The 12,709-nt window shown below is 35.2% G+C and overlaps 1 protein-coding gene across 1 annotated transcript; it reads right to left on the bottom strand.

The window, feature by feature from the left end:
• Positions 1–6,372: 6,372 nt before the first annotated feature.
• On the bottom strand, positions 6,373–8,683 carry LOC113691591 (protein TIFY 10A-like). Its single transcript, XM_072052873.1, has 5 exons — positions 8,229–8,683; positions 7,858–8,011; positions 7,399–7,685; positions 7,231–7,288; positions 6,373–6,812 (listed from the first exon to the last, which is right to left on the bottom strand). Exons 1-5 carry the CDS (start codon positions 8,380–8,382, stop codon positions 6,698–6,700), a joined length of 768 nt encoding a protein of 255 aa, XP_071908974.1. The 5' UTR covers positions 8,383–8,683; the 3' UTR covers positions 6,373–6,697.
• Positions 8,684–12,709: the final 4,026 nt, after the last annotated feature.

The following is a 12,709-nucleotide window of genomic DNA, read 5'->3' as shown; positions in this document are numbered from 1 at the left end:
ATGCCAAAATTACAATGGAAATGCCAATATTACAATGGAAATGCCAATATTTAAAGAATACACAGTATCGAAATTTTTAATTTGATGTGAACGGCGTTTTAATTGGTGTAGCCTGAATTTTGTCCTTCAAATTTGATTTGAAATTTTTTTTTAATCAGCGCAAAATTGTTGAAACTTTTTCAACTGGTGTGTAGAATTCTTGCGGTGTACGTTTCGTTTTTTAAGCAAATGTTTCCTCATTTGCAATCTTGCGAGTTTGAAATTTAGTTATTGTTGAAATGCTTGTAGGCGAGGCATATTCCATGATGAAACTAAGTTAAGGACTAAGACTGACACCACAAGAAAGACGAAAGAGATAATAGGTTCTTATTTTGGTTAACCAAAAAATACGAATGAGCATGCAAGAAAATTGAATGAGAATTCTATGTTTGGATGGAGGAGGTTTAATTGGGGTGCAATTCTTAAATTGCAATGGACTCTTAATTGGAGTGAGAAGCGTGGGAGAAAATGTGGAGGGAAACGTGAGATGATGATTAGAGGATTTGTAGGAATGGTTGTAGGATGAATTAAAAGATAGTAGGAATATTTTAAATTTCAATTTGATTGGCAATAGGGTTGGTTACCCACTACTTTTTATGTATTAAAATAAATACAAAATTCTAGAAAAAAGAATGAGAAATTTAGAAACCATTGAGAGAGTTTCTGCTAAAAACCCCTTCCTGAATACATATAGGCTAGTGTGAATACCCGTGCTACGCACGGTACTGACATTATTGAAAAAAATAAAATGGTGAATAAATAAAGGTGAAAAAATTGAACCAACAAAATTTAAATGTAATATCTGTTTAACAATAGTTTGAAATATAATAGAATGTGTATATTATTCAAGAACTGTTTTTTTTCGGAAGATGGATCCTGAAAAAAAAATTAAAATTTATATTAAAAAAGGAAATGATATATTTCTACAAATGAATGTAATTGAATGTTGTTAAAATGAAATACTTACAAATACTAAACATTCGATTTAATAATCTTTCTTGAAGGTGCGAACACTATTCACACCAACCCACTTTTAGTACGAAAATCAAAATTGAGAATTTAATTAACTATATTGAATTTTGTGGAGTGCGTACTACAAATGAAAATGCATGATCTTTGACGATATAAAAAACTGCATATTTACCATGATCACGCAAAAGTATTGGTGATGCGGATGGCTGTCAAACTTGAAGAGAGGCAATATTTTCATTTCTTTGATCTATAAAAAATATATATATTAAATAAAAAATAAATAATTTTTGTATTTATTTTATGTGTAGTAAGTGATACATTGTATGAGAATTGTTAACAAAAAATACAATAGTTAATATAGAAGTAGCATCAATAGAATTTAATACAATTGTGTTGTAATCAAATGAAAATTACGCACCAATAGAATTGTTATTAGCACCCATAGTTAATGAAGTAATCCCTATATAAATATATTTTGGTACATGTAGACCCCCCAAACCCCGCAAAATCAACCACCACTTATTGAAAACAAACCAATAAATGCACTAAAATGCCTCCAATCTATACCTCAAATTGCACTTTAACCCATGAATTTTGTGCGAAATTATCCCTCTAATTGAGAGTGGGAAGGGTTGTGAAGGCTTGTTGTTAAAAATCCCTTCTCAAATTTATATAGATATAGATGTCGCTAACTGCTTCATTCCCTATACTATCGTAACACCTTTTTTATGTGATAAATGTGTAATAAAAAATAATTAAAAAAACTTCAATAATACAAACAAATAAATTTTTATAATATAAAATTTATGTTAAAAATAGTAAAACCCTCAATCATGAACCTATACCATCCGCGATTATATAAGCAAGCAATACCTTATGTTAGAAATGTGATTGTGATTTTGTGTTTATACTTTATCCCACTATTAAGTATCTTTGCTTTACAGTGTAACAATAAACAAACAACCGTTTATAGGATTTTGTAAAAAATTTTCATAAATAATAGATGATCAGAAAATCAATGCAATATCATTCATGACAAAAAACAAAGCAAAAGCAAAACATACTTAAAAGGCAGCGGGGACCGACTTGAAAAATTAAGCTGGCAAGAATATACTTCCAATTCTCTGCAAGAAGGTTGATTTCTGCTGAAGTCTCTGCACATAATATCTTCCACTATTGCTCATAAAAAAAATAAAATCAATACATTTACAAAATGAATAGAGAACCAAAAACAAATAAAAAACTGAGAGAGTGCGGGAGTGAGATAGTGGGATAGTGGAAATAGAGAATTTGTAGGAGTGGTTGTAGGATGAGTTAAGATAGTTGGATAGTGGGAGTGAGATAGTGGGAATATTGATGGGTGATAAGGTGGGTTATAACTCACTACATTTTATGTATTAAAATAAATATAAAAATCTAGAAAAAAGAATGAAAAGTTTAGAAGTCATTTAGAGGGTTTCTGCTAAAAATCCCTTCCTGAATACATATAGATATAGATATAGATGTCCGATGAACAAATCGATATTATAATACAGTTTAATAAATAACTTCCAACTTCTCTCCCTATATGTTAACAAATCAATCATTTCTATTTTCTCCTATATTTTTTCCCTTCAAAATCAGAAACAACGGAAAATACCTCAAACCTGCTCTTTTCTCTCCCACTTAGTGCATGCAAAGTAGTTATCAATTTTAAAATCGCAAATGTTGTGCAATTTAGATGAAAATGTAAAAGCAGAATACTCTTTCTCTTGCGTTTCCAAATTCGGATAGCTATCGGGATGAGAATTTACCCACGGCAGCCTTTTTCTTTGCTTTTGCTTGTGCCCGCCCAACCAACATAACGTAGTGTTGCAAAGTTCCCAAGTCAAAATAAGCCCTCTGGGCCAATGTCCTTGATGCTTTTAAAGAGGTATAATGATAACATTTGTATAACCTATGAGAAGGAGGGAGAGTAGACGAAATTTTCCGTCAGAAAAAATCACAATTAAGTGGCAAGGTGGGAGGAACCTTTGACCTCCCACCTCCACCAAGATTCTATCAAGATTTAAATGTCTTGGTGGAATTAAAAGCCCAAGAGGTTGTTGGCTTTCCTCTCGCTCTGTTTGAACCGAAGGAAAGTTGTACGGGAAAATAAAGTAAACGAATGTGAGGTAAAAGAAAATGAATATGAATTTTTCGTACACGTTTGGTTACTAAGGAAAATATTGAAAAAAAAATAGAAAGTTAGTGACAATTATTGAAATCTCTATGAGTAAAAATTGTATAGGATACAAAATACAAGAAAGTGCAGGAAAGTGAAAGAAAATTTTCAACATTCCTGCACAACATGCAAACAAACTAAATGATACTACTGTCCTCACTCCTTTTAAGGTATGCTGATTTCAGTTGCAAGTTGGAACCTCTCTTCTTCCGGTTCGTTTTTTTATTCCAAAATTGCAGCTATTCATAACTAAACCGTCTATGGCAGTTCAGCTTCTTCACACCTGCAACTCCAATGTCAACCAAAACCTCACTTAATTAATCTTGGAGTTATATATTATGGTAATTTTTAATGATTGCCTTTAGCGTGCTTGTAATACTGGCACGTCAAACATTGCCGTTATTTTAATAATAAAATGTTTTTTAGTTCTCTTAGTTTAATTAATTGTCCCATTAAACTAGTAGTATTTAGTTAATGTATCAATCAATGCCGCTCATACACTACTGCATCGATAACAAATTAACCCTCACATTTAACACTGCATGTTTGTTTAACAAACCCTCACATTTAACCTTGCAAAATTTCAAAGGATGGGATTTTATCTTGGGACAAATCCTTGTCCTTCAGCACAATAATAACATTTCTTGATTAATAGTGACAATTTAGTAGTATAATAGTAAGAAATTAGTCGACGGGAGCAATTTCATCCTTTTTTTTTCCACTCTCCAATCTTCAAAGACATTTGGAATTACTACTACGTAACCGGGTCCGCCAATTGGCTTCCCGGTTAAGACAAGGCAAGAAGGAAACATCGAGGAAGCAGGTCACAACTCATAATGGTTGAGCATAGGCCTACATAACCATCCTGCACATCACATTGCCAAGCGCAATAAGCAGTTTAAAATTTGTTCTAGTACATTCCCCCTTGAGCTCTAATTTGAAAGATTTGAAAAAAATAAAATAAAATTGGATTCTGGAACGAAGGTGACGTCTCAAAGCCTCCACCCACAACCAATCCATCAAACCACAGCATGTGGACGTGAACGTGGTGGCATGAACAAATGTGCGTTTAGCCACCGTCATGCCATACTTGGCATTCCCACCCTCTCATCCCATTCTTTTTTTTTTTTTTTTAATCTGTTATCACCATTTGCATCTACTTTTACTCCTATTCTAATATATACTGAGAGGGTGATCCAACAGGGTCACAAGTAATCAACAGAGATTGAACTACCATCGAACCATACGGATGCAAGAGACACCTATATTGATCGAAGAGAAATCATATTAAGTAACAATTTTTTGATGAAAGGTAAAATTTGAACCATTAACCTCCTACCCCACAAAAACATGTAGTGGTCAACTGCTGTAAAGATAGTTAGTTCTCGCGTCCCATTCCCATCATCATGCCCAAATTGGACATAAATGTACAGAGTCTATATGGATGGCTTATGAATGTGACCCAAAAATCGTGAATGGTGGCTCTCTTTCTGTGATAATTAAAGAGGTCAAGTTACTAAACTGCAGAGAAGAGCAAAGACCGCATGAACAACGTGACCAGTTTTTAATTTTTGAAATACTACTGCTACTAGTAGTACTAAAAAGACACACTGCTACTATAGCCTATCGGTTTTGGTGAGAATGCGCTCCATCTGTCGCTGCTTTTGACCAATTCCATTTCCCAACCACTTTCCTCGGCGCACGGCGGTACTAGTAGTGGTTGGTTGTACTAGTACTTAACGAATGGTCGTCCATTCGTACTGAAACGGGACTTATATTTAGAGCATGTGCCTTTGACAAAATTTGTTTAGTGGTGGCTGGGCAATGGATCGTGGGTCTCGTGAGTTTTCCTCCAATTTGTAGGAGCATTTGCTTTTGCCAAAAGTATGCAAGCCATTTCCGCGTGTTACTATTTTTCAAAACCGCGTGCGCTCTCAATCGCCATCCCGTGGGAGGTTGAAACAGTAGTAATGGACCACTGCAATGCCCAAGAGCCAGACATTTTACTTGGGTTTCATTTTTATTTTATGTTCGCTTTACCTTTTTTTTTTTTTTTTTTGGCTTTGGTTACTAGTAATGAATTGAAATGAAAATTGTTCTCCAAATTTTTTATTAAAATATATATATGTGTTGGTACAAAGATACACTAACCATATTATCCTTGGATACAGTAATCAAGACGGTACAACTTTTTTTTTTTACGCTTGCTTAAATTAAATGGATTGTACTCCAAAGAAACGGTACGTGCAATAATAATTTCTAGGGATAATTGCACTGACCTCTCCTGTGGTTTGAAAAACTACACTGACCTCCCCTGAGATTACTAATCCTTTGCAAATTCAGTCCAAATAATTAAAATATTATTTTAGGGAGTGAAATTAGAATTTTTTACCAAATTTGTCATTTGTACTACATGTCCAATGAATACTCGTAAAATAAATTATTGTCCATAAATTATACTCCTTAAAATTTATTAATTGTTAATTGATTTATAGTACTTTGTCATTCATTGGATATGTAGCACAAAGGACAAATCTAGTACAAAATTCTAATTTCACTCTCTAAAATAATATTTTAATCGTTTGAACTAAATTTGCAAAGGATTAGTAACCTCAGGGGAGGTCAGTATAATTTTTCAAACTACAGGGGAGGTCAGTGCAAATGTCAGAAACCTCAGGAGAGGTTTATGCAATTATCCCTAATTTCTAACGCGGTGCGCCGACGAACGATACGATGGATGCTTGTGGCCAAAAATGGACAGTCAGTCATGCAAACCCTTAAAGCAACATGTCAATGATGACAAACGTTCCACCGAACCCGACTTCCACACCCTCATTGACTCCTCCTTCCCTTCTCTCTTAGCATCCAATTTGGTAAAGAAGAATCAAATAACCTGCCATTCGTGTAACTTTCAGTCGCAGACTCTCTTTTGCATCCAATTTGGAGGAATCGCGTACTCAAACTGCGTAGCAGATTCGTCTCTCCGTCGAAATATTTCACCACCCCCCCCCCCTCAAGAACACCAACGCCAGGGCCCATGTTTCTCGCGACCCGACAATAACATAACAACAGAAGAGAAGACTCTTTTCAGAGTCAGTGAGACAGGAATTTGGCGAAATAGTAGTAAATTTTAATTATGTACAGCTTCGAAAGGAATATTGGCGCAAGAAAATTCAGGTTTCAGATCGATGAATCTCAGCAGGATCTTCTGATACATATAGTAGCAGCATGCTAACATGAACTAGATAGATAGACAAGGAATAAAATATTCTCTCTAGTCTCTAATTACACGAAGGAAGAACGAACCAACAATAACAAAAATAGACTGGTGTATATGGTCAGATCTAAACACTTAAATGCTCTAGTTAATAACGATGATATTAAACAGCTTTTTTTTTTACTTCCACTGCGGAATCAATCATCAATCCGGGGACAGATTAGCATAACCCAAAAGCAAGACTTTCTTTTTTTTTTATCAAGAAACTACGCATGGCGCTCCATTTGCACAGGGAATTGAGGAGCGAAGCCCAGCCATGTCTTGCTTTCAGCCGGCTTCGAAACAGCAGCTCCCACCGGGTATGGTGCTCTTGCTGTGATCCTGTAATGTCAACAATAAAATACAAAAAATCACGAGGATATCAATATCTCAACTTCATCCCAAATATTAGACAAACAAACAGATGAGAATAACAACTCCAATAGAATCAAAAATGAATTTTGAATTAATAAATCATCATAAATGTTTACATCTTTTTTTCTTTACAAAACGACGTATTGTATCAAGCTCCAACCTTTCCTTCCTATTCCTAGCGGGAAATAATTGGCAAAATCATAGACGACGACTCTCAAACCAACAAAAATAAACTCTTTTTGCTATATGACTCTAAGAAGGAAGTCCAATTTTACACTAGTACTTATCTTCTCCTTCCTATGTCCAACTCCAGCTAAAGTGAATAAAGACCAGAATGATATTGGTAAAGAACATTTACTGCATGACTTCAATTCCAAACGCCTACCTATCTTTTCGCTTCTCCAAGAACTTTGTGAGTGAAGCTTTCCTTGCAATTGGAAAATCTGCAAACACCGGGAAAAAAAAAAAGGATAAATCCCATGTTAGAATTCGAACAAAACGCCAAATAAAGAAGACGGGTGCGGAGTAAAGATTCAAGTAAACGTTAACTTACCATTAAAATTCGGTTGAAGAGGTTTCTGGGCAGATTCTTGGACCAAGTTGTTAGCAAAGCTGGGGACAATGGTTGGAGAAGAGGTAACCAAGTTTGTGGTAGCAGATTCAGCCGGTTTTGGAACCATGTTAACAGTAGCATAAGTGTTGACACCATGCAGTGAAGTTCCCTGGCCGGCCAAAAGCATGATTTCCTTGGCCTTGTCTGCTGGGAAGTCATTGAACACCATGACTTGTCCATTGTAGAAAATCGTCATTTGGGCAGTTTCTGGTTCCGCCTTTACCACACTGTCAGATCAGAAAATCGAACAACAAAAAGTTTAAACGTCTGCAATAAGTTTCTTCAGGACGATAATAACCCTGAAGAACCACATCGTATGACTTTACTATTCTACAAAGGCATGGGTAAAATGGTCAAAATTTTTAGTATGTAGAATTACTACTGCTACCGTGTACCAACCTGTCATCGGTTTTCTTTTGGGCTTCTCCTTTAGGGAATGCGGTGCCAAAAAGATTTACCGGCATGCTGGGAGTCCTAGCCGCCGCCGGCGCATCGGAATTCTTACCCGTTTTCTCGATCATGGGGAGCAAATTCATGGTCTTAGTCGGAGGCCCTGTGGGTTAAAAAGAGAGAGAGAGAGAGAGAGAGTAATCAGTTATGTACTACTAGTATTTCTCCAAAAAAGAAAGGAGAATGAATCGGGGATTAAAAACAGTATCAGAGAAGACGGCTTTAATGCATCTTAGTTTCATTAAGGGATGATTGAATACATCCCAAAAGTTCCCAAAAAAGGAAAAATTAACATAAGAATTTTGGATCTGGGAAAATACCATTAGGCTCAAAGTTTCGGGTGAGACCAAGGCTGAGATCTCCAAAGCTACCCTTCTCCTTCAAGTATTGACTGAGACGACTACAAGTATGAGCAAAGTTTGACTTCTGGGCAGCTGGGAACCTCCCGGAATCCATAACTTCCGACGAACCCATAGTACCGGAGAAGATGAACAGGGAAGCAGGAATACGCCTAGAACAAGGAATATATCTTGTCTCTTGCTTAGCCTACACAGAGAGAGATGGAGAGCGGTTGGGCATGAGAGAAATCAATCACCGGAGTTTGCCTTTTTATGTAAGGGACTTGTGAATGAATATGGGAAACAGGGGAAACGTATGAGGTTTTTATTTGGGTTGGCCGAGGAGTCAAAGGGTTACAGGTACAAGGAACTGAAATTACACACGAGGATTATATGGGGTTTTAGGGATCTGGGAGGTCGCACTTTGCACCTTTCAAGGGTTGATTTTTTTATTAATAGTATATTTTTGCAGTGTTCTTAAAGGTTTTTTGGTCTGCCAGGTGGGGTCCTTTTGTATTTTGCTTTATCTCCAACCATTTCAAACACGTGTTCTTTGCGTCCACTGAAGCGGTGTCCATTGCGTGTCCTTCCTTTTTCTGTCAATTTACGATCTCTGTCCTCGGGGCAGGTTGCCGTCAGCCATCAACGCTGCCACTTGCTTTTCTGCATTTATCTATTTTTCAAGTCTTTCATAATTCCTCCGTCGCATTTTACCTTTCGTCCCATTTTTCCTTGTCAGGGAGTTCTCGATTTCTCCACCACATTCCGGAGAAGAGGCAGGAAGAAAAGAAATTTTGGGTTACTACCCCCCAAAGGAGACCGAACGAGAAATTTTGGTTAGGCATGTTTGCGTCTGGTTTGCAGTTTTCTACAGAAAAATTTTTGTATTGCAATTTTCTACTTAAAAAAATTTTACGTTTTTTATAAACTTATTTTTTAAAATATCTTTTAATTTCACATATATCAAATCGTTACAATCTAAATATTCTTTTAATAAAAACTCTAAAAAATATCAATTCAAATGAGATCTTAATTACAATAATAATAAACAAGAGAGAATAAATATTTTCGTTTTCATTTCTAGAACGTTGATTGGTAGTGTAGAGAGAGAAGATAGAGGCATTCGAGTTTACCAGGTCAAGAGGGATACAGCACGAGAAGGAATTAAAGGCTTGGTATTTGACTTCAATAAATATGATGGTGTTATCGTAAATGAAAAATGCAATTTTAACTTATTAATGATAAATATTGCGAACATTAAATGAGGCGCACGACTAACTCATGAACTGCCCAAATTTTACCCTCAAAGTCGAACGATCAAATAAATTTTTAGCTATTTCTGTGACATCTTAAGTGCTTGTCTTTTTATTTTTATTTTATTTTTTCTATCCGAAGGTCATCATCGTGTACATTGAGTATACTTTTCAATCACATTTTTATCTCACATATGTTAAATCGTTAGAATAATTTTTTTTTACCAGAAAATTCAAAAAAATGCAATCCAAACAAGCCAGTGCTCGTCGTTGAGGGGGAACATTTTGATTAAATCTTGCTTTCTCAACCTCTTTCCACAAGCATGCTTGGGACTTCTTTCATTAGTGGTTGATTCCCTTTGCTGGATTGGAATACATATTTCCTGAGGCTAAGAGTCAACTCCCACATGTAGAAAAGATAAATAATATGAAATCTGCCAATTGTTTTTCAGAATCAAAAAAGAAAGAAAGAAAGAAAAAATACTAGTCTATTGGAGGATAGGCAAAAGGAAAGCTTACAAAAGTGAATATTGAGTACCTGACAAGGTTAAGAATCATTGAAAAAAAGTAAAGTTCCACTGTTTGAGTCAGGTTTTGTCCTGGGTAAGTTCAGTATACTTCTTTAATCAAATGTATGTCAGAGCCAAAGACAAGAAGTGTACCTTAGAACGCTCTACATAATTGGAAATTATTTGTGAGACAAGCAAACAATTATGACTAGAAGAAATTTCTCCTTGCAGAACCAATGGGTTTGTGGATTATTAAACAAATACTACTACAACTAATCAACCACTCTGAGCCCACTAAATACCAACTTTGATTCCCTTCACTAAATTAATTAATGGTCATTACCTAATTTAATCACGTGGCTGAAAAAGCAAATGTGTGATTAACGCCAGTTGTTGATTCTTTCATCTTCGACAACTGGGTAATCGTGAATGACCCACCAGACTTAGAAAGGAAGAGTTTCGAAGCTGTACAACGGCTATTCTTAGGTCGACATCCCTTTTTGGCGGTGTTAAACTAACCTCTAACTAACGGCGTTAGTTAAAAGCGTCCATCTGTTATTCTCATGTATTTCCGCGGGTTTCGTGCCGTACTTCAGTTAAACTCCGTCGGGGCCAGAGTGGGCCACCACACAAAGTTCTTAACCATTTTGAAGCTAAAACGGCAAATGCACGTTCTTTTTCGCCACTCCAGAGGCGACACGTGGTACCGAAACTATGCATGCCGCGTCACATGGCAATATCTGTGGACGCGTGGTATAATCTCAGGGAACACAGTTGCAACTTTTAAGGTGTGATTGACACCGCCTGTAGGGGAAATTTTTTATCATTGTTGTTTGGATTATTATCACTTTATCCTCTCAAACCATACCACTACTATTAATTTATTTTCTAACATTATTTCTTAGTGATTTTATCTCATAGATAATTTAACTCAGCACGTCAATAAATTTTTAATAAAAATACCCTTTTATTTTATATTATTACTATATTATTATCATCACTTTATCCATTTAAATTACAGTGATACAATTGCTTTACTCTCTAATATTATTTTTTAGGTATTTTACTCTATCATTAATCTAACAAGTATGTTCAAAAATTCTTAAATATATTTACCATTTTTTATATATAATTAGTAAAAAAGTTGGAATGGTTATTCTTCCTTATGTTTCACTCTAAGAGTACCAAAAAATATAAAAATAAAAGAGTTTTCTAAAATTTCTTATTTCACACTTATTAATACTAGAAAAAGAAAAAGCAATAGGATAGAAAGGAGATAGAATATTAGATTTTGCAAAAAAAGAATTAAGAAAGAATCTAATATTGCCGTATTGCCTTAATGTTTTCAGGATTAAGATTGGATTTGGACAGTAAATAAAAAAATAATAAAACTATTGAATTCTTTCTTATTTGTATTAAAAAAAAAGAATTAAACTCTCTTTCTCTCCCTCTCTCTCATATTTTTCTATTTTTTCGATATTAATAAGATTACTAAGAAGAAAGAGATTAACATTTTATCCTTTTTTCCTTGATACTAAAATTTAGAAGAGCCACTCTAAATTTGTTATTGTTTTTATTATACAAAAGAGTGTATTGTGTTGTAAAGATTTCTAACTTGCTATATTGAATTAATGGTGAGACAAATTGTTTAAAGAATAACTCTATAGAGTGAATTAATAATAAGACTATAGTTTATAAAAGTAAAGTGATAATAATTTTAAAAGCTAAACATGTCTTATCACTTTATTTGTAATAAATTTTATTAAATTTGACTGTTAGTTTTGAGGGTAAAATGACTAAAATAACGTTAAAAGGGAAATTCATAAGAATACCAAATGTTAAGAGGAAAAATGATAGTAAATGAATGTCCCATGCGTGTTTGAATTTGTGTGTTGCGTGTAAGTTTAAACATTAGGCATCCTTACTTCAAAAAAAAAAAGAAAAAAAAAACCATTAAGCATCCTGATATAATCACAAAATGATTTGAATATTTCTTTGGTTGGGGGCAGCTAAGGGCTACGTGTGGAAGCTGGGTCAGAGGCGCGGTAGTAGCGGCTGTGGTTGGGGGATGGGAGATAGGCTGCCGCGGGAAAAATGAAATGTGAGGGGTCAAGTCACGGGCGGTGAGTGACGCGATTTATGACGCTTTACTAATCCACCACGTGATCTTCATGTCTACTCTTTTATTACTCTTTCACCCACCGCCGGTGCCGTGGGTTTGTCAAAATATCTTCGCCTGTTGTACTTCTGTTCGAAATTGCATGGGCACTCCGGGTAGACATGTCCCCTACAAGTGTTTGAAATTTTCAAGTCGATTCGCTACTCTACCTCAATTGTGACTTGTTCCGGTGTAATCACTGATCGAGGCACGCTTGCTGTGTGTGTGCGTGGGCGCGCACTCCGATAAATATCATAAAAAATAAGATAGATTAAGAAACGAATGATAATTGAGAAACATACACATGCAAGCATAGTAGACGACCCAAAAGGATAAAAAGTATAAAAGAATGAAGATTAATGACTTACAAATAAATTCTTTGGTAGAAGGCAAAAGATTGATGACTTACAATAGCGGATCATTGTCATAGGAGTAGTATAGTGGTAGTTTTTTTTTTTTTTTCGGGGAAAAGGGATAGACCATAAATAAAGTTTAAGCATTTACAAGTCGGGGCAAGAAGAGTGCCGACTTGTATGATGGTAG

The sequence above is a fragment of the Coffea arabica genome, chromosome 6c (genome assembly GCF_036785885.1).
Source record: "Coffea arabica cultivar ET-39 chromosome 6c, Coffea Arabica ET-39 HiFi, whole genome shotgun sequence".
Lineage (NCBI taxonomy): Eukaryota > Viridiplantae > Streptophyta > Magnoliopsida > Gentianales > Rubiaceae > Coffea > Coffea arabica.
The sequence above is the reverse complement of the archived record's forward strand: the minus strand, read 5'-3'. Positions and strand labels throughout refer to the sequence as shown.

Bases quoted from the DNA above. Each gene is read 5' to 3' on its own strand.
- LOC113691591 (XM_072052873.1), bottom strand. From the start codon at position 8,382: ATGGGTTCGTCGGAAGTTATGGATTCCGGGAGGTTCCCAGCTGCCCAG. The intron at 7,686-7,857 runs GTTGGTACACGG...CTGATCTGACAG, and splicing joins CAAAAGAAAACCGATGACAG to TGTGGTAAAGGCGGAACCAG. The intron at 7,289-7,398 runs GTAAGTTAACGT...CGGTGTTTGCAG, and splicing joins TCTTCAACCGAATTTTAATG to ATTTTCCAATTGCAAGGAAA.